A 23613-nucleotide genomic window follows, 5' to 3' on the forward strand; every position below is an offset into this window, starting at 1 on the left:
TATAAATCATTTTCCTTCAGCTTTTCTTTTCTCTGACAGTTTGTCATTGTTTTAAATGACTGTGTAACACACACACACACACACACACACACACACACACACACACACACACACACACACACACACACACACACACACACACACACACACTCACAGTGTTAGTGAGGGGTGAAATTGAGTTGTTTCAGACTGAGAGTAAAGAATCATACAGAGAGGCTGAGACATCAAACCACTCATTCCATACCATTATCCTCCATCCCTCCCTCCTCACATCTGTCCATCCCTTCATCGTCACGTCTCTCCATCCTCGCATTCCTTCATTTCCATATTTCCATCCTGATGTGCCTCACCTCTCACTCCTCATTTCCCTCCATCCTCACGTCCTCTTGTCCCCACATCTCTCCATACCTCTGTTCTTGATCCATCTATCCTCACATCTATCCTTCTTGAATCTTTACATCCCTCTATCCTCACATCTCCCTTCCACATATCCCTCAATCTTCACGTCCCTTCATTCTCACATTCATCCATCCTCACATCTCTTCATCTTCCACCTTTACGTCCATTCCTCAGTTTTTACATCTGTCACATTCTTTCACCCTCAATTCCATCTATCTTTCCATCTCTCCATCCTCACAAGCCCCATCCTTCATCTTTCCATCACGTCTGTCCATTTTCACATCCCCTCATCATCATCTTCTCTTTATGCTCTGCTGTTTCTCCATCTCTCCTCTTGCTCATTTTATCTTCTACTGCTCCTCCCCTCTTCCTGTGCTCCTTCTCTTCTGCTTCTTTCTTCCTGTCCTCTTTCTTTGTTGCTCCTCCTCCTCTCTTCCTGTCATCCTTCCTTGCTATTTCTCCTTCTCTCTTCCTGTCCTCTTTCTCTGCTGCTCCTCCTTCTCGTCACCTTTTCATCGTTACCATCACCATGGAAACACAAGTTGTCGACATGCTGTAGCATCACTGCTTGTTGTCATGGTAATGTATCAACAGATTGCGTGAGTGTTGCAGTTGGAGGCTTCATATTACGATCATCATAATTATCATCCTCATCTTCATCATAATCAACAACAATAGCATCATCATCATCATCATCATCACCACCATCATCGTCAGCATCATCATCACCATCGTCTTCATATCAATGTCACAATCATCTTCATCAGCAACATCATCATCACTACTGCAAATACCATCTCCACCATCATCATCAGCATCACCAACATCGTCCTCATTTCAACAATATCACAACTCCCATCTTCATCAGCAATGTCATCAATAACCATCATCATCATCGTCTTCATATCAACGTCCGAATTTTCATCTTCATCAGCAACAATAACATCATCAACACCACCATCATCAACATCACCATCATCATCATCAACGTTGTCAACACCATCTCCACCATCATCATCAGCATCATCATCCTCATCCTCACCACCATCATCCTCATAATCAACATCATCGTCTTCATCACGTCTTCATATCAACATCACAATTGTCATCTTCATCAGCAACATCATCAACAACATTGTCAACACCATCTCCATCATCATCAGCATCACCAACATCGTCCTCATTTCAACAATATCACAACTGCCATCTTCATCAGCAATATCATCAATAACCATCATCATCATCATCAACATCGTCTCCATATCAATGTCTGAATTGTCATCTTCATCAGCAACAATAACATCATCATCACCACCACCATCATCATCCTCATCATCACCACCATCATCCTCATAATCAACATCATCATCTTCATAAAGATCATCATCATCATCATCATCATCATCATCATCATCATCATCATCACATCTTCATATCAACATCACAATCGTCATCTTCATCAGCAACATCACCAATAACTGTCATCATCATCATCATTGTCAACACCATCACCACCATCATCGTCAGCATCACCAACATTGTCCTCATTTCAACAATATCACAACGGTCATCTTCATCAGCAATATCATCAATAACCATCATCATCATCGTCTTCATATCAACTTCCGAATTTTCATCTTCATCAGCAACAATAACATCATCAACATCACCATCATCATCATCAACGTTATCAACACCATCTCCACCATCATCATCAGCATCATCATCCTCATCATCACCACCATCATCCTCATAATCAACATCATCGTCTTCATCACGTCTTCATATCAACATCACAATTGTCATCTTCATCAGCAACATCATCAACAACATTGTCAACACCATGTCCACCATCATCATCATCATCGCCATCATCGTCAGCATCATCATCCTCGTAATCAACATCATCATCATGACAAAAGTGTTTGTATATGTGTGTTTGCATCTGCCTGTGTACCTGTGTGTCTGCGTGTACATGTGTGTGTCTGTGTGTCTGTGTGTGTGTGCGTGTACATGTGTGTGTCTGTGTGTCTGTGTGTGTGTGCGTGTACATGTGTGTGGCTGTGTGTGTCTGTGTGTGTGTGTGTTCAGTTCAGACTTTGACTCCTTTAATGAGCTCGACGCCTCGTTAAGATCCTCCTGGCTCATTAACCAATCAGCTGTGAATGAATTCTTCTCCCCTCAAACTTGAGTTTTTCTGAGACGAGGATGTTTAATGAGGAAGTGAAGCCTGAAGAAGAAATGAGGCAGTGAGGTGACAAATGTCACTGAGAGAGGGAACATCCTCTTCAACAGCACATTCTTCATCTCACACACTGAAGCAATCATCATCAAGTCCCACTTTATCCTCACTGCAAACAGTAACTGAATCTCATGAGGAAGTAATTCATTACTTCTTGACTGAAGTGTCTGTGAGATTTCTTCTTTTGTTGTTGGTGAAAACGGCTGAAGAGCTGCTGTTTCTCTCTCCTGATCGCTGACACTCTGTTTGCTTCACTATTTTCCAGCTTGGTCCACATGTATAGAAGTATTTTCTCCAGTCTGGCTGCCAGCTCCCCAGAAATTCACCGACATTAAGTGATGAAATTGGGTTGTTATTTCCACAGCATTGTTAGGCGTTCCCTTTTTTATAAATGAATGTTTTAATGGCTGACCTTATGCTGGCTGGTAGCTTGCCTTTGTGAAAGGCATCCTGATAAACAGCTAGCTTTTTCATAAACGTCTGACAGAGAGCCATCGCTCCCCGGAGCTCGCTCTAACTTACGGCTATGAATTACATTTTTCACTTTGACTAATGTAATCTCTTTTTCCAACGAGTGAGCGTGTTTCTCAGTCAAAGAGGGCATGGCAATAGAAGAAAAGAAGTGATCTAATTTTTTTTATTTTTTCCCCTGGCTGTCCCTGAGATGTAGAACGTTTTCTAAAATCCTGAATCTGTTTAACCCTGTGAGCTGAGACCTGACTCGCCCTCTTGACTTGTTCATGCTATGATTGATTTGTGCGTGAGAATGCAAATTTAGTTTGTTTTTGTAAGATGTCGTGCATTTCACATTTCAGTTGATTGAGTTTATTCTGAATGTCTTGATCGAGGCGCTCCACAAGCTCCTTGTTTATTTGAAATTCATGTTTTGGAAGTTTTTAATCTGGGAGTTGTATTGAATCAGGCATCCAAGGGGTTCAAGACAAATCTTCCTTAGTGGGACAATAAAGAATCTTACATTGTAATGTATTCTCTAAACAAGACTTTAAAGACATCCCATTAAAGGGAGTGTATGATATGTTCCAGTGTCTATCCTGGCTTAGGATCAATAGTATTGAATAAAGCACTGAGACCGGCTCTTTGTCTCAGGCCATGTGGAGATAATTAGCAACCTTGACCAGAGCTGCTATGATGATGACTAAAAACAGACTGAAAAGACTCAAATAGATCATTTGTGCATAACTGGTCACATAAAGGATATTGGCCTGTTAAAGCTGTGAAAGAACAGATTTAAAAACAGAAACCTTAAAGGCCTGTAACTAAAGATAGGCTGATCTGACCTAGAATTGATGTACTACTCAGAGGGAAAATGTCTTTAAAGTGTTCAGGTGGGATTGGATTTAACAGACATGTGGTTGGTTCAGGTGAAGCCACACTCAAAGAGGATGGAAGCTGATAACTGTAAATCAGGTTTTACTGAGGAGTCTGTGACAGATTTGGGGAGAATGTCTTCAATTTTATCTCTGGTTGTAGAAATTTGTTGCTGAAGTTTACAAAGTCATTACTGCCCAAAGTTAAAGGGATACAGGGCTTTTTGTCAGCCTGGATATAGTGCTGAAGAGAAACCTGGGCTTGCTCTGACTTTCTTCTATTATAGCAGGCAATTCCAGTTCAGTGTGGAACTTTTTTTTATGGATCTATAAACTTTACTAAACTAATCTTTCCAGGCTAAACGAAACACTTGTAATTGAGTTTTCCTGCCGACTTCTTGAATGTTGGCAGTTGTTGATTGCAGTTGTGTCGTCGTGTGACGTGACAGACAGGATGTAACCGAAGGCTCGGTTATAATTACCAACATTGCGACTGAGCCGCCGAGACACTGTCTATTATATTGTGTTTTCAGGCAAAACAGACACACATACACTCACTCTCTCTCACACACACACACACACACACACAGACGACAGACAGAGGCACACACACATAGAAACACACACACTGGGGTTTCTATCGTTACGGTGGGTGCGGCTTTGTTTGTGATATCATGGACTAAAAAGAGGGTGATGCAGTATCCCCATGGTAACTCGTCGTTGCTATGGTTACCCTCATCCAGCACTACAGAAAGTAAAACGTAGACTCGGCTTTTGTGTGTGTGTGTGTGTGTGTGTGTGTGTGTGTGTGTGTGTGTGTGTGTGTGTGTGTGTGTGTGTGTGTGTGTGTGTATTGAGCAACTGTTTGCTCTCTGAGGAGGAAGTGACATCACTCTCAGTTTTATCAGCAGCGAACACACAGAGTCGTGGAGCAGGAGACGCTTCCATCACCCTGACAGCCCCTGCAGTAAACAAACAAGCAAGCAAACAAACATGAACTTCCTGTGTGAGACAAACAGCTGACTGCGTTGCGTCGGGACTGACTCCGCCGTCAGACTCCTCAGACTGACTCTCCGTCCTTCAGCTCACAGTGTCACTTCTCTCTGCTCCTCAGAGCAGCAAACAAACACTGAGTGCTGTCAAGAGGCAGTTTCATCACTTCACCTGAAATGTTTCCTGTTTGCTTGCAGTTTTGGCGCCATCCTGTGGTTTCCCCCTGTAACTACATCAAGACGGCCCTTTTTGGAAAACATCAGAAAAGACAAAAAACCCACAATAAAATCTAAAGTAGATAAGTAATTACAGTGCATACAGGGCTAGTATCATATCAGAAGCGCTCAGATGTATTTTGGGCCTAAACCACTCAGAGATTTGTAGAGCAGTAGTCAATTTCTTTGACATCTCGTATCATGCCTGCATTACAGAAAAGAATTTTGATGCTTTCAACATTCATGGCTCCCAAGCCTGGCTTGGGTCCTGGCTGGTGGGGTCAAGGGTCATTCTAGCTGACCTGTCTTATCAAGCTTCAATCTTTGGGGCCTTTTTGGATCCGTGTCTGGTTCTCTCTGAGCTGACGGGCTATCCCCGGAGACACACAAACTATAATGTCTGATGGTGTTATGTTATTAGTGTTGTTGCTCTTGTGCTGCTGTTGTTAGTCTTGTTATTGTTATTTCTATTGCCATTGCTGTTGCTATAACACAGAAGCAGTGAAACATTCAGCTCAGCTGAAGGCAGATCAGTTAGTTTGCTAAAGATGCTCTCTAATCTCGATGTTAACGCCTCCTGAAAAAGAAAACTGACTTGCAAACTAACGACAACAAGAATGAGCAGGAACAAAACAGCGGAGATAAACTACCAACATGCCGACAGACGCAGGTAGCTCTTACAAGACAAAGTTACCCGCTATTTCAGCAAACTAATCACAGCTACAGTGGTTACAGGAAGAGGAAACATGTGAGAGAGGAACAGTGATTGTGCCACATGACTCACCTGGAGTCCCAGGTCCTTCATGATGAGCGCCTCCTGCTGATGGACAATCCAAACAGCGGCCACTGTCGTCCTCGCCGGACACGGGGATACACCATGATAGTTAAAAAGCTGAGTAGTACATTAACTTAAAGTGTTCATACTAAACACTTACAATGCTTTTAATCTTGGCAATGACGATGACGGTTTTATTTTCTTCACTTCGGTCTTACAGAAACATTAAAGTTTATGTAACAAAGTAACATTGCTTTCACTGTACGTTCGCCTGGTGACAAGCAATTCGACATTATCCACTCCCTGTGTGTGAGACGGCACTCCTAGCAGGACAGACCTAAACACAGAGTAATTATTAAATATGTCGATAACATTTGTTTTATTAAGAAAGAACAGTCAGCCCATACTGAAACTAATCTTCTTGGTCATTCTACTCTTAGTCATTTCACTGACCCGTTGACCATTTTGTTCTTCTTGCAGTTTCTTGTACACATGATGCAGTCTTACAGTTTATAACACCCCTGTCCCAACAGGGCCCATCCGGCTGTGAAAGTCGGCTCCAGTCAGGAAGCAGGATTGTCTGAGCGGCACTTGAACGCACCATGTAATTTCACAGTTTCAACTGATCAACACACAAAACAAAGATTCACTTCCTGTTGTTCAGGAAGCTGGAATCAGCACCATATTAAGTCTGACCAGTTACTGGGTGATTGACAGGTGTTCCGGCCAATCACAGGCTTCCAGCTTGTCTTTGGCGTCCATGAGAATGAGCAGTTGCCCCATTCAAGGCTGTGAAGCCATGACTTGCTGTTTGTCACAGTCTGATTGCTTGGACAGGCTGAGGGGGAGGGGCCGGAGGCGGTGGCAGCGGCGGACTGTGGTGACGATGGCGAGGACAAATGCGCTGACCAACATGGCACCGCCACTGAGGAAGAAGGTGGCCGTGTAGCTGCCGGTGAAGTCAACCAGCCAGCCTGCAAGGAGAGGAGAGTCACCCTACAATGTGATGTTTCGTGATGCAATGTGACATTTTCTGAGGTGTGTTTATTTGGCTTACCTCCAATAGGCGGGCTGACCAGGAAGGGGACAGCATGCAGGAAATAGACCACGCCCAGTGCCGAGGACAGGTACGGCGCTCCCACCACATCTGACGTCACCACAGGGATCAGCGCCACGTACGCGCCGTCAAAGTAACCATAGAGGACGGCGAAAGGCACGAGCAGTGCGAAGGAGTGAAGCAACGGCGCAAAGAGACAGCAGAGACCCTCCATTGTCACGGCAAAGACGTAACAGAAGAGACGCAGTGGCTTCAGACACCTGGGAAACAGGATACAAACACATCTGATGAGGAGACAAACACACCTGGATATACTTTAGACCCCCTCAAATCTCTGATTGGTCAAAATATTCCAGTGAAGACACACACTAACATATGAAAGCAGGAAATTTTCCAAAAAAAAATCATTTTCCAGGTCTGCTCCAGTTTCTAAAATGTTCTAATTCTGGACATCAGACCACTGACATGACAAAATCTTGGCTTGAGTAATATGATTTGGAAGAGTTGCAGTAGTTGGGGGTCTGGAGGGTCGAATGGCTTTTGAGGCGACTTTGGACAGGAAGGGAACTACTCATGGGTATTTGGGGGACTTGTGGAACTTGGAATCATACCGGCGGTCAGTCAGCCAGCCAAATGTAATGTTTCCCACGATGTCGATGACACCCAGGATGGACATGAGGAAGGCGGCGTGCTGGTGGCTGATGCCGGTGCTCAGAGCGTAGGGCACCAGGTAGACGAAGGGGAGGCTGCAGCCGCTGGCCAGGAAGATGAAGGATGATGCCATTCCCAGGAAGTCCGGCTGCAGCAGGAAGCGGTACTCTGAGCTGGACCACAGGCAGCTACTGAAGCGCCGCTTCTGCATCAAGTTGAGGACAGGGTTTATTTTCTGAGGGGCAGGGCTTAAAGGTGGCAGAGGAGACTTTTCAGATGGTAGAACCCCGTCTTTAGATTGCGCAGAAAGTTTCAGGGCCAGCTCGCTATCCAGCAGCAAAACGTCACCTGCGACACAAAACAGCAAGTTAGCCTGCTGCTGGGTGCTTGCAATGGTGATATTAATTTCTCTTGTTGCTTTGGAAATGCTACATAGATTAGACTATGGTAAATGCAGACAGTAAGGTATGTGTTCCTCTTATTGATTTAACTCAGCATGCTCATCACAACCCTGATGACTGATCACTCATCACACCTGAATGACAAATCCAACGAGTAAAAGCCAACTGATTAACATCAGTGGCAGAGAAATGGATTTGATATTGTATTGCATAGAAATAATTGTTTTAACATGAAACAATCCATGAAACTGAAAACCAGTTTCCAGAATGATAACTGGACTATAAAAACTTGGAAAAGTTTGGGGTTCCTTAGAGTTATTTGTCTCCGTGCAGATGATACAATGTTCTACAGGCTACATTTCACTGAAGCAGAAGTTATCTGCAAAGCAGTTTGAACTCTGAATATGATTAGTATTCAAGTTGAGCATATCTAGCTAACATACTAACGGTTCCAAAGGATTGACTTTTAGCTGTTCGAGGTTTTTCAAACTTAAGGTTGAGTCTCACAGCCTCACATCATTAAAATCTCTTAGCTGAGACACGTACAAAGCTGCTTCTCACTGCTTGGCTTCAGACCCTCTTCCTCCTCCTCCTCTTCCTCCTCCTCCTGCACGGTGATTGGCCGGAGGAGAGCGCCGCAGACGCACAGGTTGGCGACGAAGGCACTGAGAACAAGCAGTGCTCCCCTCCAGGAGTACATCTCGATGAGCAACTGGACCACCGGCGCCAGCACAAAGGTCCCGATCCCGCTCCCCGACATCGCCAGGCCGTATGCCAGAGCCTTCCTGCGCTGGAAGTAAGAGCCCACCAGGGCGATGGCTGGCGTGTAGCAGAGAGCGAAGCCCAGACCTGTGGAGGCCGTCTGAGTCAGTACAGCGTACAGCAACGGCTGGTTTTCAGGAACATTCAGGTGAGTATGTTTCTCTTTACGTGTATTTCAGAAATATTTGGGTTTCTTTAGAAGAGTTCAGGTGCATTCAGATTGGTTTGAGGTGTCTTCAGGTGTGTTAAAATACGTCCAGGTTTGTCGGTTCTTACCTGTGATTATTCCCATGGTAAAGTAGAGCAGCTCCAGGCTGCTGCTGAAAGAGCTGAACAGCAGGCCGCAGGACGACAGCAACCCGCCCAACATCACCGAAACCCGGCACGACCAGCGATTCATCACCAGGCTGCCCACAGGAGCTGCACACCCACAAACACACATTCACGGTTCTGTGCAGGCGTGGCACAGTCGCACACACCTGCAACTGGAGATGAAGTGGCCATGACACTGACCACAGAGCATGGTGGTGCAGTCCACCAGACTGTGGATCCACGCCGTGGCGGCGTAGTCAGCCCCAAAGTGAGTCTGAAACTCCACGAAGAAGATGGAGATACACCTGCAGACACACAAACACACAATATCATCATTAATATCAGCTGGAACTGCAGCTTCTGGCAGCCAGGAGAGGAGGCGGAGCTCTGATGGCCCGCCCACCAGCAGGAGCTCAAACATCATTAAAACACAAAGACAGGCAGTGACCAGCAGGAGGCGCCACTTCCTATAAGGCTGTTTGAACCGGAAAAAACAAACTGATGTAACAGAAAACACATGCCCATTCTTTGCTCTTGTTTGTTTACTTCCAAATAAATAAAAAGGGCTGGCAGTGGCGTGAGGGTGGGGGATTTCTTGCCCGTTCCTCCAACAATGATTCCCACACATTCAGTGAACTTCTGCAAGCGCTCGCACGTTTTCACAGGTTTTGAATTAATCACAAGAGCTAAGCGAGACAGTGCGACACCATTGCATCCCCGATGAGGTCTCAGCCTGCAGAAATGTTCCTGAAAAAGCAAAGAAAACTGACAGAACGTCTACTGATCTCTGCCAGGCTGATGAAGCAGCTCCATCACTCCCGCTGAGGCCATCCCTGAATGAGCCCAGGAATTTACTGCTTCCAATAAATGAGAACCAGCTGAAAAATAGATGAACCATCTGAAAGATGTTCTGGAAGGAAATGCAAATGCAATTTGAGGACAAAACTGGGAATGAGATGACAAAATGGAAAAAGAGAGAACTGAAATTTAATTGGAAACAAACTTCGAATAAACAGGAAGACTGTTGAATAGAAAGGAGAGGAGCTCCTGAATGCACCACGGTATGAACTGATGCCACCTTTGTTCTCAAAGATGCAAACTTGTGGATTTTTTTTGTCTCAGAGTGAAAAGTCAGAGTTTATAGTAAAGATAATCAGGAGTGAAAACTGCTGAGCCGTGACGAATCAGACGGCGAGAGATGAAAGTGGTCGGTATCAGCCAGCGGTCACCAGGGGAGGGGAGGATCGCAGAGATATGTAGGTGAAGTTATATAAGTTGTCTGTGAAACAACAGAGCAGAGTCCACCTGCCGGTGTCACTTTAAATTCATTCATAAATATTCAGATGGGAGACAAACTTGGAAAATGGTAATAAGCTGAGAGCAAACGAACAAGGATCAAACTTGGGGGAAAAAAAAGAAAAACACACTACAGAACAATTTGGAAAGAAGTGGTAACAAATAACGGCAACAAACAGGGGACAAATTGTACAATAAAAGGAGGAAAATATGGGAAAACAGCTTGGGAACAAACTGATCGTAAATTGATGGAAACTTGACAAACTTACAAACTTACAAACTGTAACAAAACAAGAAAAACCTGATAACAACTTGGGAACAGACTGGGAAGAAGCTGGCATGAAACCGAGAGAAAACTGGGAACAAAGTGGAATCAGACTACAGCGAAACAAGAGAAAACTGACAACAACTTGGGGACAAACTGGGACAAATCTGAAATTAAACTGGTATGAAACTTGGGAACAAACAGAATGAGCTGGGAGGAAAGCCACACCCTCGCTTGCTGCTGTCCGACGTTTCGATTGGTTTCGGCAAGTCCAGTTTGTGGTTGTGCTGAGCTGAATGTTGTTGAGTCATACAAAGCCTGTTTTTGTTATATCACTGCGAAAAGTACAGTGCTCACTGTGTGTGTGTGTGTGTGTTTACTATTGCTGTGCTGCATATGTATTTTTATACTGAGATGTCTATGTACTAATGTCGCTGTACAAACGATTAAATTATTTATGCCCTGATGTTGTTTACAGTCAGCTGTAACACAATCTGCTTGAGTGTGTGTGTGTGTGTGTGTGTCTGTCTGTGCCTTATGAAATGGGTCAGGTCAGAGTGTGTAATTCAAACCTGTTCTCAAATTAAACACTTAAAAAACTGCAGGGGCCTCGGTCGGAACTCTAAGAACAGTTTAGTTGAAGGTGTGAAGCGTTGTTTACTCCGACTGATGTTTCCATCAACGGTCCGTCTCCGAGCTGTTCTGATCCCGGCTGGATCTGTGTGTGGAGGCAGGTTCCACCTGGACTGCTGCTAAGCTCATCCCGGGACACACAAACTCATTCACAGTTAACTAATAACCTCCCATGCATGTCTTTGGACCGTGGGTGGAAATACACACCCGCATAGGGAGAACATGCAGGTTGAACCCGTGACCTCCCGGCTGTGAGGCAAGAGCGCAAATCATTACTCCACCCAGGAGCCTTCTCACTTTTTTTTTTTTTTTTTTTTTTTTTTTCCATTTGAAAAAGCATTTCACTGTAAAGCGGCGCTGAGTGGTGTGTGTCGGTGTGTGTGTCGGTGGATGGTGCAACTGCGACAGATGAGCCGGTGTGTGATTGCTGGCAGCTGTTCAAACATCTGCTGAACTCAGAACTTTTCCTGACAGTAGGAAAGCATGAGAGGAATCAGTAACTACTGGTGTTCTGAAAACTTCTGGATCACGCGCACGCCCATGTGTGTACACACACACACACACATGCACATTTAAACATTCACAGGTGAGACATATGGGCTGAAGAGGTTACACAACGCTCCGCTCAGAAACACGGACAACATGAGTTTGCTGCAGGTCCGCACGTGCCGACGGCAACGTGTTCACAACAAAGCGAGGCTGGCGGTCGTCCGTAGATCATCCAGGTCCAGAGCGATGACGCGCCGTGAGGTCAGGGCGCCGCGCTGACAGAAACACACGCTCCGCGCATCAACACACTTCAGAGAAACGAACAACAACAGCAGCCACAATTCAGAGAAACCGCTCTGTGTGTGTGTGTGTGCGCGCGTGTGTGTGTGTGTCTGTGTGTGTGAGAGAGAGTCTCATTACAGTTGTTTGGAGTGTTTTTGGTGGCTGGTTGGTTGTTGAGTCATGTTGATGGAATTTGCTTTAATGTTTCAGCTGAACAGTTACTTTGTAAGTCTCTTCATCATGTGACACGCGCACACACACACACACACACACACACACACACACACACACACACACACACACACACTGTCACGGCACACCAGGACCCATCAGGACCCATCAGGACCCGTCAGGACCCGTCAGGACCCCTCAGACAGAGGCGACCAGAGGAGTGTTACCTGGTTATGGCCCGGGTGCAGACCGTCACCATGAAGCAGCAGCCTACGATCACCCAACCCCAGCCGCCGTCCGGAGGGGGCCCCCCGGCCCCCCGAAGCTTTCCAGCACCCATTGCTGTCTCCCGGTCCAAATCCAGTCCAGGACCCAGATCTCGTCTTGGTCCTGAGGAGGTCCAACCAATCACAGGCTGAGCAGCTGCTGGAGAGACCAGAGAGGAAGACCGGACTCCAAGCTGCTGCTGCTCCAGAGAAGAGATGATGGTACTCTCCTCCTGCTCCTCCTGCTCCTCCTGCTCCTCGTCTTACTCTGACTGAGGCTTCAGAAGGAGGAGAGAAGGATGAATGGAGGACTGAAGAAAACTCCCAATGCAGTGATCTGACTCAGGCAGAGAAAGCTGTCTTCCCTCCTCTGTTCAATCATTAACTGTACTCTATGACCGAACGCTGCGAGGACGGGGCTTAAACCAAGTGCCCCCTGACCTGAGGGAGCGTTGGATTTGTTCGTCCGTCCCCTGATGTGGCTCCTCATGAGCACTGAAGACGTGAACTCCTCCCCCCCCCCACAGATGGGTGGTGTCTGCTGCCACCAGTATCGGGTGTCAAAAAGAAGCACACCCAGTCAGACGGGCCTGACCGGGGAGCTCGCCTCCGCAGGAGCAGGTGGTAAAACCAGGACCACGGAGGGTCCAGAGGACCAGAACAGACCAGGACCTAGCATGGTCTTAAGACCGAGACAGACCAGGACCACACGGGATCAGACAGACCACCTCAGTCCAGAACTAAACTGGTTTTGTATCTAATTAGTGTTCTTTAAGTGGTGAGTCCGACCCTGTTCTGGTTCTGTTCCTGGTCTTACAGCATCCAGCTTGACGGAGCCAGGAGGTTCCAGGCTGAGGGTGCTGGTTCACACAGAGAGGAGGCTTCATTTCGGAAGTCAATCATCTTTCCACAGCGATGCTCTGGAGGTCAGGTGCCTTGCTCAAGGGACGCAGTGGTATCCTGTCAGCTGTAGGACTTGAACCTGCAAACCTCCAAACACAGGTTTGAGTTCTCCTCCTGCCTGCTCCTCCTCCATCTCCATCTCCATCCGACTGTAAACAACTCCTGTGAAACGGGAGGCGTCTGCATCACCGACCTCAAACCCTGCAGAGCCGCTTCGATCACAGCCAGCGGTTCGTCAAAGATATGAAGAATTCAAACACATCACTCGGGCCAAGAGCAACACTGCTGCTGCAGAAAAAGTCAGGAGGGAATACCGGCAGAAAATCGCCGACTCTGTTAATGCATAACTTTGTGAGATCATTTGATATTAATTCATTGGACCATATAAACGGGCCGCACTCTGATCACTCCATTTCACTTTATCGCGGCGCAGACATGTCTGCCTCTTCCACACTGAAATATCACAGCCGTTGTTTGATTTATGTCTAATCATCATTATTTTTACAGTCATGACTTTTAAAAATCTTGCTGAAATTTATCAATTGAAAAATTATTTCAACGTCTAAACAACGTTGATCATTTTACTGTTGAAAAAGTGCTGAAGCATCAACTCTGAATTAATGTTTGTTGAGTCTCGATAAATACTGAGAACTGTCATTACCCATGTGACAACATGAGTTTGCACTTTATTTCTCTTCTCTTAAAAAGATTTAAGGCAGTTTTCAAAAAACACTCAACAATATGTCTCTTTTGATTTCATTTCAGTGTGAAAATCCCAGATGAATGTGTGTTTATGTGAATGTTAACCTCCCCCTCTTTCTTTTTCTTTATCTCTGTTTTCATTGTTTAGTAAAGATAGAATTCTGTAGAAGAGCCATACAAACGCTCACATTTAGTTCAGCACATCATTTGATAAAATTGTGAACTTGGGTAAAATACAAAACCGACATTTTACAAATCACCGCTCTGTTTCAGGTGAGTTGCATCGTATTTCAGGACAAGTAGTTTTCTACAAACTTAGAGGTGATGTTTTTATTTCAAGTTACATGTTCTTAGTCTGACAGTCTCCCAGTTGGTCGGGTGATTGCTACAATATTCAGCAGGTCGGCCGCTAGTTTAACTCCTGCATTTCCCAGAAGTTGAAATGTGATTAACAGGACACTGAAGGCCAAACCCTGCACCTGCTGGACAGACTGTCAAAAGCGCTACATACATACATTTACTGGAGTTATACTTTTCATAGCTTTACTTTAGCAGTATTTGTGTGTCAGATGATATTGAAAAGCAGAACTTTATGATCAGTGCTGATTGGATTTGCAAAATATAAACTGAAACCAACATTGACTCATTGTGGAAAACATGATGTTGCAATTTCAAAGCTGATTAGATTTGCAAAACTCAACAGTTATTCAACACTGGTACCTGCCACTGATTCAACAGTGACTCAATGCAACCCCAGTGGAGTCTGAACAGTTCCAAAACCTTGATCAGCTCGGTAATTCAACACAGGATCATCCAGTCCTGATCGGAGTGTGCTCATGTAAAATGAAAGGCGTCTGCATCGCCGACCACAAACCCTGCAGAGCCGCTGACAATTACTCTTCGAAAATATTCACGAATTCAAACACATCACTCAGGCCAAAAGCAACACTGTTGCTGCTGCAAAAGCCAGGAAGGAATACTGGCAGAAAATTGCCAACTCTGTTAATGCGTAACTTTGTGAGATCATTTGATATTAATTCATTGGACCATATAAACGGGCCGCACTCTGATTATTACGACACTGGCGTGTCGGGCATGTCTGCCATGTGTGACCATTATTATTATTATTACCCTCATGATTTCAGATGCAACCCAGACGGGGAACAAGTGAAGAACAAGTATAAAAACATCGTTCAAAGCGCTCAGTGACGTAGAGGCTTTATTTTACTGGATCTAAGGATTGCATCTCCCGAAAAACGTGCTCCTCTCACGATCCGCACAACAACATCCTCTGAGAATGGGCAGGTCATTTTCGAAGAGATCTGATTGGTCAGGAAGTGGCGCTTTTATACTCGTTGATCACGAATCCAGAACGTCACCTGATTTCCAGCAGATTTAGCGTAAGTTATCGTAATGATTGAACCTGGTAGGAAGTGAACCAGCGCAGTAGGACAGGAAACCCAGGGTTAAACCTGAAGCTACCTCGATAGGAGAAAATTCAGCTTTATGGAGGAAAACAATCTTTTTTTTTTACTTTTTGAAATATGTGGTATTTTAATTCTGAAGCATTTTACTGCTGGAAAAATACTACTGAATAAATGCAATTGAATTAATTTCAATTGCCTTTATAAAGCGCCAAATACAACACAGTCAGAGTCAGAAAGGTGAGGGAGAGAGAGAGAGAGAGAGAGAGAGAGAGAGAGAGAGAGAGAGAGAGAGAGAGAGAGAGAGAGAGAGAGAGAGAGACCTCAGACAGACAGGATGTCAGTGAGCATCACTGGGAGGAGCGGAGCTCAGTGTTGGTCTCCCAACAGTCTAAACCTGCAGCAGTTTAATTAGAAAATGGTCTCAGGTCACTGAACAGGCCCAAAATGTTGTAAGTTGAACTTTAAATAAAACACTGTGTTCTCCTCACTAACTGGTTGAGCAGCGCTGGACGCTCTGCCTCTCAATCTCATTTTAAAAAAACCAAAAAAAGCATTCAGTAAGCAGCACTCGGAGAATGGAGTGTTCTACTAGGTTAATATTTCACCAACGACTCTTTGAGCTTTGATGATGCCTTGCTGTTAGGAACTGGTTTCAATTTTAAAGACAGACTTTGAATTGTATGATAGTTTTCACAGGAAGTCGGTGAAGAGAAGCTGATATCAGGGCGACGTGTTTCTGTCCTGAAAGTTCCTCTCATTAATCTCACTGCAGCGTTTTGATTCAGCTGAAGACTCCTTAAGCAGCTTTTCAGACATCCTGATAATAGAGAATTACAATAATCTCAACTAAAATGACAAATGCAGGGATTAATTTCTCCGCGTCACTCAGACTCAACATTTTCCTGATGTTACAGACATTACAGATAAAAGAAAGCAGCCCTGCAGGGAGCTGGAGGTCAAAAGAAACTTCCAGGTTCCTCACAGTGTTACTGCAGGTCAAACCATCACCACCAAGTGTCTTCATGTGTTTTAATCATTTCTCTGTCAGATTTTTTTGGCCCAGAATATAATGACTTCTTTTTATCTGAATTTTGAAGCAGAAAATTACAGCTCATTCAGACCTTTGACAAGTGAATTAATATCATTTGGCTTCATAAATTGTTTCTGTATCATCTACACTGCAATTATTGTGAGCTGTGGTTGACTGTTGCCATCGTGAATGTACTGTGTTTCTGTTTCATATTCATTTTGATTGTACAGTGTAAATACTGCTGAATGAGTTTATTTATAATCTGATAAGGAGGTTCTGAAGTCCTGACGACAGGAGTGAGCATCGAAAAAATCCCATTATGTTAAGTTATTACTGGTGTAAAATGGGGAGGGATTACATAAGTTTTTCTTCTTCTCACTCCTTTTCAAATAAAAATGAATGGATTTAAATCTTGAATTCTGAACTCATGGATTCTGTTGAAACCCTAATAATATTTCCCACAGGAAGCATGTTTTTATAATGTGAAAAGTACCGGTTCCTAACGCAGATCAGAACTCCTCGTGCCCTCCGACCCTCCGGCCGACCCCGGTTCATGCGGAGGTGTGAACGTAACGTGTCCAATAGAAACGGGTGACTCTCTCCAGTCAGAGGACCTCCCACATCAGGCCAAACCTGTGCAATGTTTTTTTTTTCTGTTTTTCTTGTTTGTCCCACACTCAGGCCTGTCCCTGAACGCCTCCTGTTGGAGGTAACAGTGAAGCAGCTTTCTGCCTCCAGACGCTGAGCTCAGAGATGCTCTTCAGAGTGTTTGACTGTTGGTCTCCACACAGATTTATACTGACGAAGGTTCATCCACCTCCATATCGGATGGGAAGCTACAGTCAAACCTCAGAATTGGACTTTGAGTTGAACCTGACTGGAGAAGCAGAAGGGAGGAAAAAAAACAACAATGGGTTGATCAGAGTCTGCATTCATTTATCAGAGCTGTGTTTTTGCTGAGGCAGGTTTTATCTGGACTCAGAATCTCTGATCTATTATCTGTAGCGAGGCAGTACACCGACCTTCGGACAGCTTATTATCAGCCAAGTGCCGCCATCAGAGTCATTCACAGCCCTAAAACTCTCCTCGACCCCTCAGGATACTCCGATCGTGGAAGTTTTCCTTCGAGACTCTCCGGCAGCTCAGGTGAGTCCTGATGCAGATCGTACTTTTTCACTCTGTTTCGATATTAAAATCACTCTGCAGCTGCTCGATCGGGGCAAAGTCTTTCAACACGGCCTGTTTTCATCCGGGGGTTAACCTTGTTTCACCTCAGTGTATCTGGACTGAGCACACCGGGACCAAGTCCATCAGCACTGGGTCGATCTGGACTGTTGTTGTTTTGTGCGATGTGGATTCAGCCTGTTTGGCCACATGTGTGTGGATTTGGATTTGGTCTCTCTGCACTAACTCTACCTGGACAAAGGTCATCAAAATTATCTGGAGTTAGTCGAGAGGCTTCAGGTCTGAAAGCAGACTGAGTCCTGAACTCCAGGTGTCACACAGTGAGAGGATGATGTGAGGATTCCACGATACTGCAAAACACTACGCTTCTCTAGAACCCAACCCGTGTGTGTGTGTGTGTGTGTGTGTGTGTGTGTGTGTGTGTGCCTGTAGTGCTACATTCAGGACTTGTCTGGTTCTGCTCCTCAGATGGGTCGAAACAAAGCGGTGTGTTGCGGTCTTTCCGCCCTGGAGACGACGCTCGCCGTCCTGTTCGTGCTGATGACGGCGGTCAGTGTGACGCTCATCGTGCTGCTGGTCACCAGGGAATCGGACACGGCGGGGGAGACGGGTGAGCAGCCAGACGGTGCGTGTAGCAACATTCAGACTCATCATGACGCTCTGCATGTGTGTGTGTGTTTGTGTGTCCCACAGACCCTCCTGCCCCGACCTCTGACCCCCAGCACAGTCCCTACCTGATCGGGGTTGGCCGGGCCGACTGCACTGGACCACCTGCTGAAATCCCACTGGTCTGTAACACAAACACACACACACACACACTTTTGCATTTGGTATAACCAAACAAGTGGATACAAGGTTTCTGTGTGTGTGTGTGTGTGTGTGTGTGTGTGCAGATGGGTTACGCTCAGAGCTCGCAGCTGGCTGCAGGGATTCACACTCGACTGTACAGTCGAGCCTTCATCGTCGATGACGGGAGGAAGAGAGTTGTGTTTGTCACGGCCGACGTAGGAATGATTTCGCAGAGGCTGCGACTGGAGGTACACGCACGCACGCACGCACACGTGCGCGCCCCTGTATATTTACATTTCTGTGTGCGTGCAGGAGTGTATCTCTGTGAATGTGTCGGGGTGTGTTCCTGTGTGTTGCAGGTTCTCCGGGCCCTGCGGGTGAAGTACGGGGACCTGTACCGGCAGGACAACGTGGCGCTCAGCGGGACGCACACACACTGCGGCCTGGGCGGTTTCTTCCAGTACACTCTGTTCATGCTGAGCAGCAAAGGCTACATCCCCGAGTCCGTCCAGCCGCTGGTCGACGGCATCGTCAAGGTGGGTCGCCGTGGTAACCAGGAGGCCAGGTGGGCCTTTTTTTTGGTGAGCCCTGACTGCAAGCTGTGCACACTGTCCGCCATCTGGTGGCAGCTGCAGGGAGCTGCAATGCCTCTGTCAGTAATCTGATTACTGTGTCCAGAGTATAGACATCGCCCACCGGAACATGAGGCCCGGCAGGATTTACAGGAAGAGAGGGGATCTGGGTGGAAGCAGTCTGAACAGGAGTCCTCACTCCTACATGAACAACCCCGAGGAGGAGAGACACAGGTAAACACACACACACACACACACACACACACACACACACACACACACACACACACGCACACAGAAACAGATTTTTTATTGGTGTGACAGCTGAGATGCTAATGTCATTGAATAAATCTTCAGGTACGAGACCAACACAGACAATCAGGTGGTGGTGCTGAAGTTCACTGATCTGGATGGAGACGGGATCGGTATGCTCAGGTACACAGACACACACACACACACACACACACACAGGTACGCACACACACAGTTCATTCACAGCCTCCCAGTGCGCCCGCATGTTTACACACACACACTCATTGCATAACTCCATAAATATCCAATCGAATCAGTCATCAATCCATGTGTCAAGGAAACAATTCCATTTTACAAATGGGCAGAGGGAGATTTCGGAACAGCAGATAAAACCCGATATGATAAAAGATAATCACATAAGATAAAAATAAGGCAGTAAAAAGCACCAGGTCTTTTTGTTTCCACCACCCAAGCACCAACTCCTGGCTCTCAAAAAAAAAAAAAAAACATTTCCTGTGAACAAACAATGGAGTTTGGTGTAAAGGGAATAGTTTTTATAACCAGAAATGTTTCGTCACCAACCTGAACCTGCCGGAGCGGTAAATGATGGCGAATGTACACACATGTTTTCACAATGAATTCACAGTCCTGCTGCTACTGTCTTCACCACCATGACCACCAAACGAGGTTGCCATGGTGACGAGCGTGTCCCCTCCCCTACAGCTGGTTCGCGGTTCACGCCGTCAGCATGAACTACACCAACCGAATGGTGAGCAGCGACAACATGGGCCACGCCTCCTACCTGATGGAGCAGGACAAGAACCCCGGAGAGCTGCCCGGACAGGTGGGAGGGGGCGGGGCTCAGACGCACTCAGCAAGGCTCGCACAGCACTGCACACCTGAATCTGTGTGTGTGTGTGTGTGTGTGTGTGTGTGTGTGTGTGTGTGTGTGTGTGTGTGTGTGTGTGTGTGTATGTGTGTGTTTCAGGGGGGCTTTGTGGCAGGTTTCTCCTCCAGTAACCTCGGAGACGTCACTCCAAACATCAAAGGGCCGTTCTGCATCAACACCATGAAGCCCTGCGACTACCTGAACAGCTCCTGTCCTGTGGGAGGGGTACACACACACACACACACACACACACACACACACACACACACACACACGCACACACACATATCGTTTCACAGCTGACCCTTTTCTCTGTGGGTTTTCTTTTGTTTTCTTCTTTTCGGTGTGTGTTTCAGACTAAAATGTGTCAAGCATTTGGTCCTGGAAATGACATGTTTGAGAGCACGAGGATCATCGGACACAACATCTACATGAAGGCCAAGGTAAATGTACTTGTGTTGTCATCCGACAGCGACACCAGAAAGGAAGAGAAGCAAACCAGAGAAACAAAGAGACGAAACGGGTGTGTGTCTGTGCATGTACAAGTGCGTCTGTAATCCTGTTTGGTGGCGTTGCAGGAGCTGTATGCAGAGGCGGACGAGGAGGTGACTGGTTCCATTCAGTCTGCTCATCAGTGGGTCAACATGACGGACGTGAAGATTCAGCTCAACGACACACACGTGGTCAGCACAGGCAGCCGGGCGCACAGGAGATAGCAATACACACGCATGTGTTCAGGTGTATGCATGTTTATGTGTGTGTGTGTGTGTGTGTGTGTGTGTGTGTGTGTGTGTGTCAGGTCAGTACCTGTAAACCAGCTCTGGGTCACAGCTTCGCAGCAGGAACAACAGACGGAGGAGGAGATCTAAACTTCACTCAGGGTGAGTCTCTTCTTCCTGCTCACTCCGTTCTCTGTTCCTCTTTAAAATCGTTTCTTTTTTTCTTTGTCCTGGCCTGCAGGGGCGACTGACGGTGACCCCTTCTGGAACGGGATCAGAGACGCTCTGGTGGGCCCACCGTCGAACGAGACTCAGGACTGTCATCATCCCAAACCAATCCTGTTCAGCACGGGGGAGGTGAGGCCCAGTGAGCAGTCTCATCACTCAGAAAGTAGACTCTCGTGTTGACACTCGGCCAGGAAGGGTCGCCTTCCAGTCTGAAGGCTGTCGGTCCGCAGCGGTTCACCAGGTTAGTGAAGTTGTGTGTTTGTGTGCAGATAAACTGGCCTCTGCCGTGGCATCCACAGATCATTGACGTCCAGATCATCACTGTGGGCTCCGTCGCCATCGTGGCTGTTCCTGGAGAATTCACGTAAGCAGTGCAGCGAATATTAACACAACATTGCATTTAGAAACAAGAAACAGAACAGCTGATAAATAAATACCGTGTGTGTGTGTGTGTGTGTGTGTGTTCACAGCACCATGTCGGGGAGAAGGTTACGAGCAGCTGTCAAACAGGTACGCTATCGATGCGCGCTGCTGTGTGACTGTGTGTTGTCACTGTGTGTGACTGGAACGGCACTCTGCGATTGTGTACCAGGAGCTGGAGTCTGATGGTGTGAACAGGGACTGGGAGGTGGTTCTGGCTGGCCTCAGTAACGTCTACACCCACTACATCACCACCTTCGAGGAGTATCAGGTACACAGCCCACCTGTCTTTGTCTATATTCACTGGTAAACAGAGTGAAGTCACCCAGAGGTTGTGTGTGTTTTCAGGTGCAGCGGTACGAAGGCGCCTCCACCATCTTCGGTCCGCACACGCTCAGTGCGTACCTGCAGAAGTACGCAGGGCTGGCGCGAGCCATCGCTCAGGTCAGACTGAGGAACAGTCACGCATCGTCAACATACAGGCGGATCTCAAACGTCGTTTGCACATGTTGTTATTGTTGTTGCTGGCCTGCAGAGTGTGTTTCTGTTCACAGGACGAGGTCTCCAAGCTGCCTCCGGGTCCCGAACCTCCTTTCTTTGAGAAGAACCTCTTTAACCTGCTGAGTGCAGCTACTCTGGACAGAAAACCGGACAACACCAGTTTCGGTGACGTCCTGCAGCAGGTTTATCCCGTTTACAGGCCGGTACGACCCTCGCAGACCCCCTTATTCACCCACCCACTCATCAACTAACAAGATAAAAAATAAAGTTCCACCGGAAAAAAATAAATCAAAAGGAAATAACTCACACTAACTGCAAAAAACTTAGTAACTAATGTAAATCACCAAACACACTAAGGTAGCTATACTACAACACACTGTAACTATATTACCAATGTACTGTAATAGCATCCATCCATCCATCCATCTTCTGTACGGCTTATAAAATCTTTATGGTTGCTGCAGCCAATCCCAGCTGACAGTGGGAGAAGGCAGGCCACTAGAGGCATTAGACAGTGCAGAAAACTAAATGTAACAGCATTTTAACCAACCAGCTGACCACTTAAATTCAGTAATAACTATATCAGTGTTTCTAATAAAATGTGTTTTTGCAGGGCGACGTTGTGTCTGTAACATTCGTGGCAGGAAATCCTCGACACTCTGGAGACATCGTAAGAGCTTTTCACCACTACCTTTTGTTGATTTGTGTTTGTTGATTGCTTTCTTTGTTGTTGTATTTGTTTCTTGTTGTTGATGTGTGTGTGTGTGTGTGTGTGTGTACCCTAACCCCGAGCCTTTAGCCCTCCTCGCTGGTGTTCCTGCTTTCTGTGACATTTGATGTTGTGTTTTTCCTGTTTTTGCAGAGAGATAAAACTTTTGTTACTGTGGAGATATTTGACAACAGAACAGAGACGTGGGAAATCGTCCACACCGATGCATCATGGGAGACCAGGTGGGTTTACACCCTTTGACCTCAGACCTTCAGAAGAGTTGTCGGGGAAAAAACTCCATTTGTGACCTTTGTGGTGTCTCTGGCTGCAGGTTTCACTGGCTGAAGGGTTCGAACCGGCAGAGCAATGCCACCGTGGAGTGGCACATTCCCGCCACGGCGCAGGCCGGCTCGTACCGGATCCAACACTTCGGTCACTGCAAGCAGCTCAAAGGCCTACAAACCGTAATCACGCCGTACAGCGGTTCTTCCGACACCTTCACGGTCACTCCCAGCTTCTACCACCTGTGACATCGCTGACTTGCTGAAAGGCCACGCCCCCTGACAAAGGCCACACCCACTGCCAAAAGACATGCTTTATGACAGAAGCCAGGGCCTCAGAAGACATACCTCTGGGAAGAGGCCAGGTCTCAAAGAGGCCACACCCACTGACTGGGGACACGCCTCCTGGAAGAGGCCACACCCACTGACTGAAGACACGCCTCCTGGAAGAGGCCACACCTGCAAATGA

The 23613-nt window shown here is 46.4% G+C and overlaps 2 protein-coding genes across 2 annotated transcripts; one reads left to right on the top strand and one right to left on the bottom strand.

Moving 5' to 3' along the window:
• Positions 1-6161: 6161 nt before the first annotated feature.
• On the bottom strand, positions 6162-13006 carry LOC115393594 (monocarboxylate transporter 12-B-like). Its single transcript, XM_030098664.1, has 7 exons — positions 12499-13006; positions 9337-9440; positions 9100-9243; positions 8608-8910; positions 7621-8008; positions 7010-7269; positions 6162-6926 (listed from the first exon to the last, which is right to left on the bottom strand). Exons 1-7 carry the CDS (start codon positions 12609-12611, stop codon positions 6736-6738), a joined length of 1503 nt encoding a protein of 500 aa, XP_029954524.1. The 5' UTR covers positions 12612-13006; the 3' UTR covers positions 6162-6735.
• A 5671-nt stretch (positions 13007-18677) lies between these two features.
• Positions 18678-23613, top strand: LOC115393712 (neutral ceramidase-like). Its single transcript, XM_030098821.1, has 18 exons — positions 18678-18821; positions 18933-19109; positions 19252-19379; positions 19503-19580; positions 20121-20241; positions 20386-20511; positions 20643-20729; positions 20865-20969; positions 21086-21167; positions 21247-21362; positions 21503-21597; positions 21704-21743; positions 21826-21924; positions 22002-22097; positions 22208-22357; positions 22768-22824; positions 23017-23105; positions 23195-23613. Exons 1-18 carry the CDS (start codon positions 18678-18680, stop codon positions 23391-23393), a joined length of 1989 nt encoding a protein of 662 aa, XP_029954681.1. The 3' UTR covers positions 23394-23613.

Source organism: Salarias fasciatus, chromosome 8 (assembly GCF_902148845.1).
Source record: "Salarias fasciatus chromosome 8, fSalaFa1.1, whole genome shotgun sequence".
Classification (NCBI taxonomy): Eukaryota; Metazoa; Chordata; class Actinopteri; order Blenniiformes; family Blenniidae; genus Salarias; species Salarias fasciatus.

Coding starts and splice junctions, on each gene's coding strand:
- LOC115393712 (XM_030098821.1), top strand. CDS start 18,678: ATGGGTTACGCTCAGAGCTCGCAGCTGGCTGCAGGGATTCACACTCGA. Junction 21,925..22,001: donor CCACCTTCGAGGAGTATCAG/GTACACAGCCCA, acceptor GTGTGTTTTCAG/GTGCAGCGGTACGAAGGCGC. Junction 23,106..23,194: donor GATGCATCATGGGAGACCAG/GTGGGTTTACAC, acceptor CTCTGGCTGCAG/GTTTCACTGGCTGAAGGGTT.
- LOC115393594 (XM_030098664.1), bottom strand. CDS start 12,611: ATGGGTGCTGGAAAGCTTCGGGGGGCCGGGGGGCCCCCTCCGGACGGC. Junction 9,244..9,336: donor CTGCACCACCATGCTCTGTG/GTCAGTGTCATG, acceptor GTGGGTGTGCAG/CTCCTGTGGGCAGCCTGGTG. Junction 6,927..7,009: donor GGTCAGCCCGCCTATTGGAG/GTAAGCCAAATA, acceptor CTCTCCTTGCAG/GCTGGCTGGTTGACTTCACC.